Raw genomic sequence first — 16,744 nt, 5'->3', positions numbered from 1 at the left:
GGTGACCAGGAGAGACACCTCCTCAGGAATGGCCTGGGGTAAAAGGGATAGGGACAGGGACAGCCCCTGTGGAATAGCCTGGGGTGAAAGAGATGGGGACAACCCCTCAGGGGAATGGCCTGGGGCAACAGGGCCAGGGACACCCCGGGGGAATGGCCTGGAGTGACAGGGAAAGGGACAACCCATCCAAGCCCCTCCCAAGCATCCCCCAGGGAGAGAGGCACAGAGACCCCTCGAGCATCCCCTGAGCAATGGACAAAACAAACTTGGCAGAAATCAATTTAAACCCTCCATAAAATGCATTGAAGAATATTTGCTCTTCCCACAAGTCACTTGTGATGGAAATGCAATCAAATCCCAAACATGAACAAACCAACAATAGAAGCAATTCAGTGGCAACTCCAAGTTTCATCAGTTCCAGCAGAGGTCCAGCTCAGATGCTGGCAGGTTCCAAAAAAAAAAAGTGGACATTTAGCCCAATACAGATAATTAAAAGGAAGAGAATGTGCTGTGTAGCTATGACAAAGGTGACAGGGACGAAGGAGATAATGATTCTCATATTTGGCAAAACCCCCAAACCTGTAAATTTGGGAGTTATTCAGGAATTTAGGTAGAGCTGGGCTTCTTGTACGACTTGTCAGTCTTGCTGGTATCATTTGTTCCCTTTCTTTCAGTGATTTTAGCAAACTTTGCAGGGAAGGACAAGAAAATATTATCTTTACACTGGCCACCCACAACAGCCATTTTCCTCATATGTTCTCTCAAAAGTCACTCAAAGGAAGCTGCATCCAAGTTTCCAGGAGTTCCTCCAGAAGAGGCAAAACCTGCTCAGAGGAGGGAACCAGGCTGTTGTCAAAGGCACTTGGGGTCAGACAACAGAGCCCTGAACTCACTGTGCCAAATTAATATTGCAATCTGGATAATAAAATTGTTAGAGAGTTGCCTCTGCCCTAATTAAGGTGCTAACAAGACCAAATCCAAAGTGGATTTTATTGAACTGTAAATGTGAGGTAGAGAGAGAGATGGAAAGAAAAAGAAAAGGGTGAGAACAAGGGACTGACAGGGACAGAGATCTCCCCTGGGTCAGGGCAAGTGTGACATTGTCCCCTCTGTGCGTGGCCTTCCCAGGGTGGGAGTTTTACACCTGAGCCAGTTTGGGTAAGGGGGGTGGTGTTCACCCCCCACCCCGAGCAGGGATTGCCTCACTGTTTCAGGTTACAGTGTCAGATGTAACCAAAAGTGTTTTCAGTCCCCATCTCCATAAACTGTTATCAACAGGTGGGGCAGTGTTCTTTATCTCTTCCATGGCTCAGCCCTGATTAACGCCCTGCAGGGGCCATCTTCTGTTAATGGGCCACTGATTGTCACTACAGGACTGATAAAATTACATCATCCCATTGTGGGATGCTCCGCCCAGGGGGAGGAACCAAGCATTCCTACCTGGATATAATCTCACCCTTGCAACACCACAACCACCTTGCCTACTGCATTCCCAGAGGACCAGAGCTCCATAACTACCACCGAACCTTCAGAGGAAGACCAGACACTTCTACAGGATCACTGCTTTGGCAGAATCACATTCATCACTCCAGCCTGACTGCAGCCACCATTTCATCAGACAGCTACCACCACCCTGACTATCCGGGTGTCAGGTTATATCCTGACTCTGTGAGTTTAAACCAGTCTTTCTGTATCATTGCTTTGATCTTAATTTTCCTATTAAATTGTCATTCTGGCTTAGACTCTCTCCCTGGTTTGCTTTGAAACCAGTACAAAACTTAATGTGCTCATCCCTTGTTTTCCTTCCAAAACAGAATTTCCCATACCCAGACTTTCCTGGATGGAGGAGGAGTCTGCAAGGAAGAGGAAGATGCCCTGGGACCCCCAGGCAGGTGAGGAGGAAGTCAGTGCCCCTTTCCCCCTCTCTCCTGCTCCATCTCCCAGCCTAGCACGGCTCCTGGCTGCAGGACAGCCCCGCTGCCGGTGCCCTCCTGTCGGGGACGCACTGGGGGGATCTCCTTGCCCTTCCCTGTGGCACGAAGGCAAATCCCATTCTCTCCTTGTCCTTCCTCCCCCAGACAATGAGCTGAGGATGGGGACCAGTGAGGGCAAATCCCCGTGGAAGAACGTCATAGAAGAGGCCATTTTGAGGAGCCCCACAGCACAGGAATCCAACGGGAAGGAAAAGCCCCAGAAATCCCCCAGGAAGAGGGGCTGCAAACCCAGCCCAGGGTATTCTGAGGAGGAAAGTTCCACCCTGGGCCAGGAAGGTGGGCAGAGCTCAAGCCAGAGCTTGGAGCTGGAGCTCCATGAGGAGGTTCACCATGGGGAGAAGCCGTACAAGTGCTTGGAGTGTAGGAAGAGCTTCAGGCAGAGCAACAATCTGAAACGACACCAGATGATCCACACCGGGGAATGGGCCTACAAGTGTGGGGAGTGTGGGAAGGGATTCAGCTGCAGGTCCCACCTCATCATCCACCAACGCATCCACACTGGGGAGAGGCCCTACGAGTGTCCTGAGTGTCAGAAGAGGTTTCACACCAGCTGTGATCTTCTCTGCCACCAGCAGATTCACACAGAGGAGAGGCCCTTTCAATGCCCCGACTGCAGGAAGAGCTTCAAGCGCAACTTCCACCTCATCAGACACAAGCGCATCCACACTGGGGAGAGGCTCTATGAGTGCCCCACATGTGGGAAACGATTTCAGACCAGCTCAAATCTCCTCCTGCATGAGCGGATTCACACGGATGAGAGGCCCTTCCGCTGCCCCAACTGTGGGAGGAGCTTCCAGCACAACTCCACCCTTGTCAGGCACCAGTCCATCCATACCAGGGAGAGGCCATATGAGTGTCCTCAGTGTGGGAAGAGCTTCACCCAGAGCTCTGACTTGACCAAACACCAACGGAGCCACCAGTAAGGGAAGCCCTGCAAATTCCCCAGCTGCAGGAAGAGCTTTGTTCACTGCTCCAGCTTCATCCCCCATTGGAGGACCATGTTGGGAAGAGCCCTGGTGATCCATGTTCCCTGTGATCCATGCTGGGAAGACACCTGTCCCTTTTCCTGCCCCTGCCAATGACCTGATGTGGGATAGAAGAACATGAGGGTCTGGCCATGGCCCTGTCACTACATTCACTCCCACCTCAGGTCATTTCCAGGGGCAGGAAAAGGACTCTTTCTCTCTCCCTGAGGAGACGGGTGTTCTTTCCATGCAGGAGGAAACACGTGGCCAGGAAGATACAATTGATGGTGATGTAGTTTTCCCTGTAACTAGTTTTTCTTATCCCTTCTGTTGTCAATATTTTTTCTGTTTCTCTTTGTTCCTTATCTTGTTGCTGTTCCCAGTAAATTGTTCTTATCCTAGCCTGGGATCTTTCCCTTTTTTCCTTCAATGGAAGGTGGGAGGGCAATGAGTGCCAGCGGGGTTTTAGCGGGAGCAGGCAATTGGGGAATCCCATTCCTGAACCCCGGCCCCTGGAAATGGAGCATCCCAGCTGGTGCCAGCCCTGGTGGCCATGGCAGCAGCCTTGGGAGCGGGTCCCTGGCTGGGGCTGAGGGAACCTCTTCACTCTGGTGCCCAGGGACAGGAGTGGAGGGAGCGGCTGCAGCTGAGTTGGGGCAGGCTGAGGCTGGATCTCAGGAAAAGGTTTTTGCCCAGAGGCTGCTGGGGCACTGCCCAGGCTCCCCAGGGAAGGGTCACAGCTCCAGGGCTCTCTGAGCTCCAGCAGCATTTGGACAGTGCTGCCAGGCCCAGGCTGGCAGTGTTGGGGTGTCCTGTGCAGGGCCAGCAGTTGGACTCGAGGATCCTGATGGGTCCCTCCCAGCTCAGCCAATTCTGTGGTTCTGGGATCCCATGAGCCTGGGGATGGGAGTGCCAATGGTTGCCATGGAAACAGATTCTGGCTCCAGGCCTGAGCTGGTGTCCATGGCAACCACCCCTGGCATGGGGTCTCCATGGAGCTGCCCAGGGACTGACCATAGCAACTGGGACTGGGGATGGTTGCTGTGGAAACTGACCATAGCAACAGGGGCTGGGGATGGTCGCCATGGAAACTGACCATAGCAACAGGGGCTGGGGATGGTTTCCATGGGAACTGACCATAGCAACAGGGTTTCCTGGTGATGGTTGCCTCCTTAGGATGAGATTTGTCACTGGACCTCAAAGGGGTTCCATGGGGACTTTCCAAGAGTCACCAGGCTGTTCAAGAGCTGGAATGTCACACACAGAGCCAGGGGCTCCATGGAGCCCTCCCAAGGGTTTCTGGGGATGGCAAAGAGCCGTGTGGTCAGAGGCAGTCACAGCCATTCCGTGGTGACATCCCAGGGCACCTTGGCCTGCAAAGGCACTGATCTGTCACAGGCACTCATGGAAGCTCCACAGTGACATCCCAGGGGTCCCCAGGCTGCCAAAGAGCTGGGATGTCACAGGTACTCACAGGGGTTCCTGTCATGGGCAGAGAGGGAGCTTCAGGCAAAAGCTTTATTTCTTTATTGGAGAAACTCCTGCTGAGTCATGAGATGGAGACACCCAGCAGCCACCATGAGTAATAAAAGCCCTGCAGAGCCTCCAGACTTCTAAAATTCCTTTTAAGAGAGGAGACTGGGAGTGACTGGATCCAATCCCGGCCCCAGAATTTGTCAAAGGTTTATGTATAAACGATTGGACAGGTAGAATTGAACAATTTGTCAATGCAATTTTTCCTACAGGATTAATGATGGAATACCAGACATATTTATATAAATACAATCAGATCATGACTAGACAGTAAGCTCTTAACCAGAGTTATTTACTCCACAGTCTAGAAGCTACAACACCTATAGGATATTCTGCTCTAGGAAGCAATTTTGAAGTCAAGAGGTCCTTGCTGGAGTGGTTTGAGCCCATTGCAGGCAGAGCCTCCTGCTCCAGCAGGAACTGCCTTTCCTGTGCCAGGAGCAGGGCAGGTCCCGCTGCAGGAACAGCCCCAGGCCAGCCCCAGCACAGGGAAGGCCTCGGGCACAAGGGCAGAGTGCCGTGCTGGGAGCTGTGCCAGGGACAGCCCGAGGCACCAAAGGCACCTTGGCAGCAGCAGCTGCTTGCAGGGCATGGCCAGAAGCCTCCCTTGCAACCCAGCCTGGTGGCCAGCACTACAGAGCTGCTGCCTCAGGGCTCATTTCTGGCTGGGCTCTGAAAAGCCACTTCTGCTCCAGGAGCCTGACTGGGAAGCCATTGGCCCAGCACCTTGGGGACAAGATATTATCAACAAAACTCTTCATGCCAGCAGAGACAAGGCAGGGGCAGAGGAAAGGGGAGAGCCAGGCCCAGGGGACAGGGCTGCCATGGTGATGGCTGTGAGGTCACTGCCCTGCAGCAGCCTGGCTGCCCTCAGCAGACATTCTGGTCAGAAGTGTTGTGAGGGTACCCAGCACATCTGAGATCCCACACAACAGGAATTCCATCCTTGGGGAGGGGAGGGGATTTCACTGGGTCAGGTTGCACACACTCCCTGATTTTTGAGCATTCCTGGGATGGGAAATCCACTTCTCTGGAAAAAACAGTTGCCATTTTGTGACACTCTCATCACTGTAAAATATTTCCTCCTTCTAACAAATTTAAATCCACTCTCATTCAGTTTAGAGATATTGACCATTGTTCTGTCACTGCTAGACTTGGGACAAAATAACTTTGATAACTATTTTTCCATTTTCAAAGATCTTGGGGAGGACCCAAATATCTCCCAAGATGGGGTTTGAAGGCTTCATCACGTAACCAGCAGGTAGAGGCTGCAGGCTCTGGGCTCAGTTGTGTGCAGACTGAGGACAGAACAGGAGTAGCCTGAGAAGGATTGAGGGGTGGTTCCACAGATGCTGGAGTTTCATTTCATTGTATAAAACAGCCAGAAAAGAAATAATGGCACCAAAGGTGTAGAGTGCCCCTGCCCAATGAGGTGGGGATTCTACCCAGACACTGCATCTGGCGAGAGCGTGACTTAAAGAAGATTCCACCCCTCCATGCTGTGGGGTGTGCCCCTGAAAGCCTGGGAAAGGACACTCCACCCTATCTGATCTAATGAGGAATGGGCCCAGAATGTTCTTCGTTTTCTCTACACTTATTGGCTTAAATTGTGCTGCAATGTCCCCACTGTAGTTTTTTCCATTGATTGTCCTCCTCAATCCACCCCTTTGCAGTCTCCTGCTCCTCTTAATATTGGACCTTGATCCTAAACTCCACCCCTACCCTGTAATATAAAAGTCTTGACTCTACCACCTTGTTTCTTGTGTATGTCCCTGGGAAAATGAAGAATCCTCAGTTTTCTAAACCAAGACCTGTCCTGTTGCCTTCCTTACGCTGTTGGTTATTGGTGTCTGCCTGATGTCTGAGACTCTGGGGCCTGGGGCAGTTGTTGTGCCCTTTGCTGTGGCGGAACACAACAGTGCTTTCCTCCCTATGGAAAAGAACCGTCCTTATCTATGCAGAAATGGCTGAAATTGGGCTTCCAACTCCCAAATTCCCTATATCCAAGGGTTGCTTTCAGACAAAAGCTACCAGGACAGAAAGGTCTGGCTGCCCTTGGCCCCTGGTGGCCACCTTTCATCTGCCCCTCAAACGCTGGTGTTCCATGCTTTCCTTCCTATGGAAAGAACCATCCTCCTCTAAGTGTCCATGTCTAAAATTGGGATTCCACCTATAAAATTCCCTATATCCAAGGGTTGCTCCCAGCCAAAATCTGCCAGTATCATCAAGTCTGGCTGGCCTTGGCCTCTGGTGGCTGCCCCTGCCACCCTGGGGCTCAGTTCTTTTCTTCCCATGGAGATCACTGTGACACTGTGGGCACCTCATAGAACCAAGGGGATCCTTGTGGCACCACTGGAGCCCATGGAACCAAGGGGCCATGGTGACACCGCGGGGCTCCATGGACCCAGAGACCATTATGACCTCTGTGGGGCCTGATGGAACCGTGGAGACCATTCCGACCCTTCAGGGCCCAGTGTCACCAAGGGGGCATTGTGACACCTCAGGGCCTCCTGGAAGCAAGGGACCATTGGGACACTGTGGGGCCCCATGGAACTGAGGGAACATGGACCAGGTCTGGCTGGCTTGGCCTGCCAGGGGCCACCTGACAGGTCTGGCTGATGTTGGGATGCCAAAGTCTTCCTCTCATCAGCTCTGGGAGTACTGGGGCTCCGTGCTTTCCTTGCTTTGGAAAAGAACTGTCCCTCTCTTTACATACCCACTGTCAAAATTGGTACTCTCCATAAAAAATTTCCTATATGCAAGTGTATCTTGCAGAAAAAAACCTCCCAGTTCTGGCTGGCCATGTCCTCTGGTGATCATCTCTCATCCACCCAGGGAAACACTAGGGCTCTGTTCCTTTATTCCTATGGAAAAGAACTGGTCTTCATCTCCAGGAACCATTGCCAAAATTAGAATTTGCCTCCCAAATTCCGCATATCCAAGGATTGCTCCCAGACAAAAGTAGCCAGGACAGACAGGTCTGGCTGGCTCTGTCCTCTGGTAATTTTCTTAGACTATGAGCTGAATGTTTTCATTTGAAAACACCTTGGATAGGGCCCAGAGATCTCCCAAGGAGGGGTTCTGAGGCCTCGGATACATGACCACTACATATGGACAAAGGATCTCTGTGCTCTGTGCTGCTGTGGTGGTTTTGCATCACAGAAGTGATGTCCTGAGAGAAGCTGCTAGCAGTTTCCCGTGTGTCAGACAAAAACCAATCAGTAATTAGCTTTGAGAGCTGACAGTCTGTTAAAGCACTAAGGAAGCTGCAGATGCCTCTGTGCAGACACAAGTTAGAGATGAGAAAGCCTGGCTGGGTCTCTCTCCCTTCTGGCCCCACAGAGGTGCCGAGGCCGGCCCAGCCCCGTCTCGGCCGTGGGGCCGGGCGGCTCCTGCCGTGGGGCCGGGCCCCTTCCCAGGGAGCCGCCAGGCGCCATCGGCTGCCGGGCAGGGCAGGGGAGGCCGCGGGGCCGAGGCTGGGCCGTGGCTGCGGGGGCTGACATCTGGCCCTGCCGAGCCCTGCCCCGCCGCCAGCCCGGGCCCGGCCAGGATCCGCCGGGCCCCAGGAGCAGCCCCGGGCCGGGCCGGCTCGGCCAAGGCTCTGCCGCCCTTGGGCTTCGCCCGCAGCCGGCGGGCAGGGCAGGAGAAGCCATCAGCCCCGGCCGTGCTGCTGCTGGGCTCTGGCCTGGCTGCTGAGATCCTGGCCCTGCCCCAGCGCGGCCCAGCCTGACACAGCCCCAGCGCAGCCGCTGCAGAAACCTCCATGGCAAAACAGCTCCGGCCGCAAGCACCGAGCCCGGCTGGGCTCACGGAACCATCTGCAGCCCCGGGAGATATTGACTCTGCCAGTGCTGCCATCCTCCCTCCAGTGAGAGAAAAGGACACAGGGCAGGCACACAGAGGAGGAACATGAACACACTGAGGGCAGGGAAGGGGAAGTTGAGTCCCAGGTGGGAGGGATGAGGAGATGCCTTGATCTTGGGGCTGGAATCCTCTGGTAAAGCTCTGGAGAAGGATGTCATTGATACATCAGACTCTCTTTTTCCCTACAATGCATTGAAAAGTATGGGGAGATGACTTGTTTCAGCAAAGGCCTCCATGCTCAAGTGAGCAAATGTTGCAGTAGCTATGATCCCATGAGAAGTTTGAGCAGAGGAGAGCAGAGTGATGACACACTGTACCATCAGGGAGAGGAAAAGAAGACCTCTGTTCCCAGAGATGAAGATGATTTCAGAAATAGATGAAGAGAGCCTTTGCTTTTAAACAGCTCATCTGTAAATTAATATCCCATAAATTGACATGGAACATAAACACAGCCGTGGGAAAAGCTGTGAAAAAATGGGAGGGACTTCACAATTGCAGATTTTTCGAGGCAGCTGTAATCCATGGAAATAAAAAGCCATGAGATAACTGTTTTCTTGTGGATAAGTCTTCATAACATTAACATGAGGAACTTCTCTCCCTATTTGAACTGACCTGAAATTTTAGGTTTGTTCTCTTTATATTGTAAGGGTTTATGGAGAGAGGAAGAGTTCTGAAAGTTTGTTCTGATCCTTCTTACTCTTTCTTTTGGTTACTGTTGAAGAGAGCCTGACAGAGAAATGGTTGAACGACAAGGGACATGATACTGTAAAATTAATCCAAATAGGGAGGGCTACGTGACTGCTGCAGAGTTCGCATGGCCCTGAAGAGTAGATGGTGTGCAGAAAGCAGGATATTGAAACTGCTTGGTATGTAGAAGTAGATAGAGAAGAACAAAGGGGTACTAAGCTGTTCTAACTGCAAGGCCAGCTGGACAGGCATGTATCGATCACAAAGATACTTTTAAGATAATAGTACAAGTCACATAGCAACCAATCATGAGCTCGGCTTTTGCAATATGTATGAGCTAATTAACGAACATACATAAACTGTGTAATCTGTCACAATAAACTGAGACTTGATGATCATGATATCATGAGTCTTGTCTCCCGCGGCATCCCTCTAACAACTGGCGCCCGAAAACAGGGACTTCATCCGAGCCAAAGGCGAGAGAGGTGCTGCGTTGGAGTTCGGGTCCTGCGGCTGGAAGGACGGCGAAATAAAGAGAAGAGGCGAAACGCTCTGCTCCGCGCCCTGAGTGACCGTAGAAGCGGGCTCAGCTGATACGTGCTGCCGAAGCCTGAAGGAGCCAGCAACGGTACCGATGTAATCATGGAAAGGCAAGCAGCATATGATTTATTTAGTGCTTCTCTTAGAAAAAGGCAGATTAGGGAGATTGACTTAGATAAGGATCTCCCTTCGCTATTGCATCATGCTGAGTCTTACGGCTTTTTCGTTAACCCCCATAGTGTTCATGAACTTTCAGAATGGAGAAGATATAGGGATAAATTGTGGGAATTAATGTTAGATGAGGATAAACTGGACAAGAAAATGAGTAAACTTTCGAGAGTGGTTGATAACGAATTGTTAATGTGTCAGGCAGAAAAGAGGGCGGTGGAAGTGATACGGACAGCTCTGGAGAAAAATAAGGAATGTAAACCCTCGCTTCTCTCCAGTGAGCCAAACCCTCCGGTTCTCACAAATTTTCCCATTCCCATCTCTGCTTCTGAAATGCCTGTACCTCCCATAGACACTAGTAGCATTGAGGTGCTGGAAATTGAGATCCAAATTGCTTTATGGCAACGGGACTGGGATCCCAAATTCACTTTTTGTGAACGGGAATCAGGTAGAACGGAGCAGGCGCGGGGCCAGACAGAGCGGGGACGGCCAGCACCGAGCCGGAGGCGAGCCCGGGGCGGAGCGGACATCAGCCGAGAGACGGAAGGCTCCTTGCTGCCGAGCAGCAGCGCAAGCAGGGAGAGGGGCGTTCCTGGGGGCTCGGCCGCGCTGGAGCCGGAGCAGGCGGGGCGCGGCTGTGGCGGGGGTGTCTCTTCTCCCATCCACAAGGTGGCACAACAAGGACGGGAGCGAGGCGGCGCCACCCCTCATCTCCCCGCAGCGCCCAGCAATGGCGGCGGAGATGGCGGCACAGTCCTGGTTGCCATGGCAGCGACAACGCCGAGAGCAGCAGCGCCGCCGATGGCGGGATCGCAACACTACAGCAAAAATTTCAACAGCATCTTTCCAATTTCTTACAAGAGTCAGAAGACGTAATGAAAAAGTACAGCAGTACCGAGTGTTTTCCAAGATACCAAGAAGGATGAACATTATGTGAATCAATGTTATTTCAAATATGATATAGATAAAAATCACTGTATAAAGATAGAAATGTTAGTAATGATTTAATTACCAAAGATGTCTCTGAAAACAAAGAGTTGAGAAAATGTCATCTGATAGAATTTTAGTATTGAGTTTGTAATCTCTGTCTTTGGGTTTTTATAGATAATAATATAAGTAATAGTGATTTTTAAGTTTTATAGATAATACGATAAATAGTGATTGTTAAATTTTTGTAAGTAATGATAAGTAGTGATTGTTACTAATGTTATATGAGTGCTTTAAAAGAATTGTCTTAAACTATTTTAAACATTTCTTGTTAATAGGTTGATCATAAAATGTGAGTTGTCTGATTTTTGTGATAAGAATTATTATTAAGGTATTAAGGTGTTGTTATAGTATTTACAGTCAGTTTTCATATGTTTTATTGTCTCTTTAGGTGATTGATTACAAGATGTTTTTTCAGGATCCTGTGTTTTTGATTTTTTAACTACTCATGTGTTTTCTTTATCCAATCTTTTATGCAGCTGCAATTCATCTTCCTTTAAAAATTCATTGTCCAAATTTTAGTTCAAGATTTCAGACTTCAAATTTTCAGATTTCTGAAGAAAGAGTTTGTTATATTGAGAAAATTTTTGTCTTGAAAGAGATTTTAGACAGGTTCAATTATTTGATAGTTTGATAAATTTTTAATAATAAGGTTTTTTACTTATAACTGTTATTTCTAAGACTTTTGTTTTATAATGTGTTAAAACATATCCTCCAATTAGAGTTTGAGCTCTGGCCAAGCTCTGGCTCTACGTGGATGGTGTGATTGACCCAGGTGTTTTCTGCATCAAAAAGTATTCAAGTCCTTTTGGCTTAACAATTTGACCATATAGGGCAGCTGAGCCTCAAAAAGAGTTTTGGAGAGACATGATCCGGACATGTTTTATCCAAATCTCTGTTGTTTTAAGGTTTATCAGCTGCTTCAGACTCTGAGATGACAATTTGATAGTGTAGCACTTGGTAACTATGATTTTATATGTAATATTAATTGTGTATTATCTGATTGATTTTTATTTGTTGTTAGTTTCTTTACTATATGCATTGTTTTGTTCTTGATGTTTTTTCATGTTTATAACACAGATGTTGATATTTCCATTTCTTCATGCAAATTTTAGGAAACAGAATTGAGAGAGGACCCTCCAGTCCCTGTGGGGGGTGTTGAGTTTGTTTGTGTTTTAGCAGGTGCAGAATCTGGATAGATTTCAGTGAAGAATGTTAAACTTATCAATTTCAAGAGAACACTAATCTCTCCACAAGTAAATCAGAGGATGCACAGCAAAAGTGGATTGTACAAAGATTTGTGTTTCACCCACAGAAGATTGTAAGCTTTTAAGTTTTTTCATAAGTGTGTTTTTAATTATGTTATAGACTTTTTTGCTAAGTTTTAATGAGTTTTAGTAATGCCTGTGATTTTTCTGTTCATTTTGCCATTGCTTTTCAATGGCAAAAGAAAAAGAGGGACAATCAATTAGATAATCAAAAGCATAACATTAAGTTTATCATAAATATAGTTTGTATTTAGAATTAAGTTTGTTCCTTTCATGTTAAACAGAACAATCAAAAACATGAGAAATATGAAGTGGGGTGCACTTCTGTAATACTAACCTCATTTTTCACCCCACGAGTTGCTTCAGTGCAAGCTCTCCCACAATTGAAAATCCTAGCCTACTGGACAAAAAGGTAAATTAGTATTCCATCTAAAATGTTGAGTGAGCTTGCCACAAATATAGGTAGTATCTGTCATGCAGTTCTGCAAAACAGAGCAGCTACCACTAATTTACTTCTTCAGCCCAAGGTCATAGTTGTGAAGAATTTGAAGGAATGTGCTGTATGAACTTATCTGATCACTCTACATCTATCCATAAGCAAATACGAAAATTGACCGAGCTAACTCAACAGTTAAAGGTAGAAGATAGATTAGATTTAAAAAGATAGCTAAAAGGATTGGGGATTGGACCATAGTTAAGAGACATTATCAAATACAGCATAATAGTTCTAAGCATAATTGTGATACTTTTGCTTGTTTTGCCCTGTGTGTTTACTTGCTTGCAAGGCTTGATGCAGCAGCTTTTGCAAAAAATGCTGAATGCACACCTTCTTGTACAAAAGGAAAACGGGGGAGATGAAGAGAGCCTGACAGAGGAATGGTTGAACGACAAGGGACATGATACTGTAAAATTAATCTAAATAGGGAGGGCTACGTGACTGCTGCAAAGTTCGCATGGCCCTGAAGAGTAGATGGTGTGCAGAAAGCAGGATATTGAAACTGCTTGGTATGTAGGAGTAGATAGAGAAGAACAAAGGAGTACTAAGCTGTTCTAACTGCAAGGCCAGCTGGACAGGCATGTATCTTTCACAAAGATAGTTTTAAGATAATAGTACAAGTCACATAGCAACCAATCATGAGCTTGGCTTTTGCAATATGTATGAGCTAATTAACGAACATATATAAACTGTGTAATCTGTCACAATAAACTGAGACTTGATGATCATGATATCATGAGTCTTGTCTCCCGCGGCATCCCTCTAACAGGAGATGTTTTGATCAGGGCAAGGAACTTGGTTGGGAGACATTTTCTGTATTTATATTTTATCTAGTGCAAACCATATACTTTTTCCCCTTTGTTAGAAGTTAGAAATTTTGTTATTGACTTTAATAAAAGCTGACTTTTCACTTTTAAAATGATTACAAATGGCAGAATATCAGTGAAAAAACTTTGCAACTGCAATTTGCTTGTGACAAATCAATGTTCTATGTGTACTTCAGTGGATATTCTTTGAATCATACCAGTTTATCTTGAAGCAATGCAAGAATAATTACTAGAATATTAAGAAAATACATGTTAATACACATACTAGGACTTCTTTAAGACAATGATTTACTAAAATATGAATATCGATCTAATATCGATATACAACTGATACAGACAAAAACTCTCTAAGAGTTTAAAGTTAGAAAGTGTATGTTTATTGAGACAGCCGGGCAGTACGTGGGATAATTCCCTAATGCACACTGAAAAATCACAGGTATTACAAAGCTTTTTTATTTACAGAAGTCCTGAATACACAAAATATGAATGCATATTCATATCCCTGTCACTTCCTCTGTTCCGCTTCATATGCTAATTGGCAAAAAGGCAATTAAGCATGTGTAGTTCTGTTCCCTGAAATGAGTCAGGGGTCCATTTTGGGGAGGGGTCTCCAAAATGAAGAAATAAAATAAGTCTTCCTCGTTCTGACCTTTCTGCCTTTCCCATGCATACGTGACAAATGAATCCTTGCCGTTTTCCTGTGCTTAATGGATTCCTAAAGTATGGGAAGACTGCAACTGTTTTTGTGTCCCTGAAATCTGTTTATCACATTCTGTTTCTCATGATAAGCACAGCTACCCAAATATAAAGCTGGCAAGCAATGAGTTAATAGATCCTGGATATCTTATCTAAGATTCAACTACTGTTAACCATGAACAAAGTCGATTTATCTACTTCCGATAAGTCAGCAACATCCAGTTTAACTATCATCTTAACTTTCCTAAAATTCTTAATTCTTCAAAATTAATGTCTCACCGGGAATGGGGAGAAAGAATGGGAATGGGGACAGGGAATGGGAATGGGGAATGGGAATGGGGAATGGGAATGGAGACAGGGACTGGGAGTGGTGACAGAGACAGGGAATGGGGACAGGGACCAGGAATGGGGACAGGGAATAGGACTAGAAATGGGGACAGGGACAGGGAATACGGTACAGGGGTCAAGAATGGGGTCAGGATTGGGATGGGAACAGGACGGGAACGGGACAGGGGGGACACGAGAACAGGCAGGGGCAAGGGGAGTATGGAAGGGGAGTAAGGAATGGGGCAGCCGCTGCAAGGGGACGAGGCATTGGGATGGGGCACATGGGGACAGTTCAAGGGCAGGGGGTCCTTGACCAGCTGCCCAGAACCTCCACCAGGGTCTCCCAGGGCAACTGGAGCCGCTCAGCCTGGGGTGCCCAAAGCCCTGAGCAACTCCCAGGTCCCTCCCAGGAACCCTCAAGTCCCTCAAACCCAGCATCCCCCACATCCCCTGCAAGACCCTCCCCATGTCCCCATCCTTGTCTTCGCTCAACATCTTTATTTTAACCTGCTTTTAAGAGTTTTGAAAGGGCAAAGAGAAATGAAAAGAAAATCCAGGCCACGGGGAGCCAGGAGGATGTTGAGCCCCCCAGCTGGGTGTCTTCCCAACATGGATCAGCAGCACCATGGGTCACCAGGGCTCTGCCCACTGGGGCTCACTGGGGATCATCCACCACGGGTCCTTTCGTGGGGGATGGAGCTGGAGCAGTGCACGGAGCTCTTCCCACACTGGGGCACTTGCAGGGCTGCACTTCGTGGTGCCTCTGCTGGTTTGGGGTCAAGGCTGAGCTGTGTGATGAGTTCTTCCCACACCTGGGACACTCGTAGGGCCTGGGACATCACCAGGAGTGGGGTTGGGATGTGCCCTGGTGCCTGGGACATCACCAGGAGCGGGGCTGGGATGTGCTCTGGTGCCTGGGACATCACCAGGAACAGGGCTGGGATGTGCTCTGGTGCCTGGGACATCACCAGGAGCGGGGCTGGCTCTGATGCTCTCCAGTGCCTGGGACATGACAAGGGGCGGTGCTGGCTGGGGTTTGTTTGGTGCCTGTGCAATCCCAAGGGCAGTGTCACAGCAGGGCAGCTCTCATTGTCCCCAGCAGGTCACAGTGTCCAGGGCAGCCCGTGCCAGCGGTCACTGCGCACACGGGGCAGGCTGGGTTGGACAGGGGACGGGGCAGAAACGCTGCCCCGGGACTGGGGTCTCTCCCTGCCTCTGGGGCCCAGCCCCTGCTGGGAGCTCCTTGGGCAGGGCACGGGGCTGCTGCTGGGCCAGGGGGACAAGCCATGCCACATGTCCCCTGCTGCTGGGCCAGGGGGACAAGCCGTGCCACATGTCCCCTGCTGCTGGGCCAGGGGGACAGGCCGTGCCCCCTGTCCCCTGCTGCTGGGCCGGGGGACAGGCTGTGCCCCCTGCCAGCTGCCCAGGCCCCTCTGATGCCTGTCCCTCGTCCCTGTGGCTCCTGTCCCCACCACTCCCCACCACCTTCACTTCCTCCTTCAAACCCACTCTACCCCTACACAGTGACCTCTGGAAAGAAAGAATGAATGAAGGAAAGGAAGAGTTGGCTGTTCACCCTGGCTGGATGTCAGGCACACACCAAAGGTGCTCTCTCACTCCCTTCCAGAGATGGACAGGAGGGAGAAAACAGAATGAAGTCTTCATGTGTTGAGCTAAGGACTGGGACAGATCACTCAGCAAATGCCATCATGGGCAAACCATTTTCAAAATTGGAGATAATAATGGAATTTTTACTATCTGGATCAGGGCAGGATAGTAAGAAGTAAAACCAAGCTTTAAAAACACCTTCTGCCCTTCCCTCCCTCCTTCCCATCTCTACCTCCCCCCACAGTGGGTGCAGGGAGACAGGGAATGGGGGCTCTGGTCAGTTCATCCCCTGTTGTTTCTCCTGCTGCTCGGGGGGAGGAGTCGTTCTCCTGCTGTGCCAGGGGTCCCTTCTGGAGACACTTCTCCATGAACTTCTCCACGGTGAGTTCATCCCACGGACAGCAGTTCTCCACAAGCTGCTGCAGCGTGGCTCGCTCCTCCATGGGCTCACAAGTCCTGGCAGGGCCCTGCTCCAGCGTGGGCTCCTCTCCAGGGGTTTGCAGGTCCCTGCCAGGTCCCTGCTCCAGCACAGGTTTCTCATGGAGTCGCAGCCTCCGCTCAGGCATCCCCCTGCTCCAGCACGGGCTCCTCCAGGTGCTGCAGGTGCATCTCTGCCCTCCGTGCCCTCCACGGGCTGCAGGGCCCAGCTGCCTCCCCAGGGACTGACCAGGGAATCTCAGGGCAATCAGCTCCAGCAGCTGGAGCAGCTCCTGCCCCTCCTGCCCTGCCCTGCTCTGGGGGTGTGCAGAGCTGTTCCCCTCACACATCCTCACCCTGTTCCTCC

General features: G+C 49.4%; 1 protein-coding gene across 1 annotated transcript; it reads left to right on the top strand.

Moving 5' to 3' along the window:
• The first annotated feature begins 1,239 nt into the window (after positions 1–1,239).
• LOC144247284 (uncharacterized) lies at positions 1,240–2,980 on the top strand. The gene has a single exon (XM_085564490.1). It carries the CDS (start codon positions 1,841–1,843, stop codon positions 2,915–2,917), a length of 1,077 nt encoding a protein of 358 aa, XP_085420616.1. The 5' UTR covers positions 1,240–1,840; the 3' UTR covers positions 2,918–2,980.
• The last annotated feature ends 13,764 nt before the right edge of the window (positions 2,981–16,744 follow it).

The sequence above is a fragment of the Lonchura striata genome, chromosome 33 (genome assembly GCF_050655825.1).
Source record: "Lonchura striata isolate lonStrDom1 chromosome 33, ASM5065582v1, whole genome shotgun sequence".
NCBI lineage: Eukaryota > Metazoa > Chordata > Aves > Passeriformes > Estrildidae > Lonchura > Lonchura striata.
This window is presented reverse-complemented; position numbering and strand designations above follow the sequence as displayed.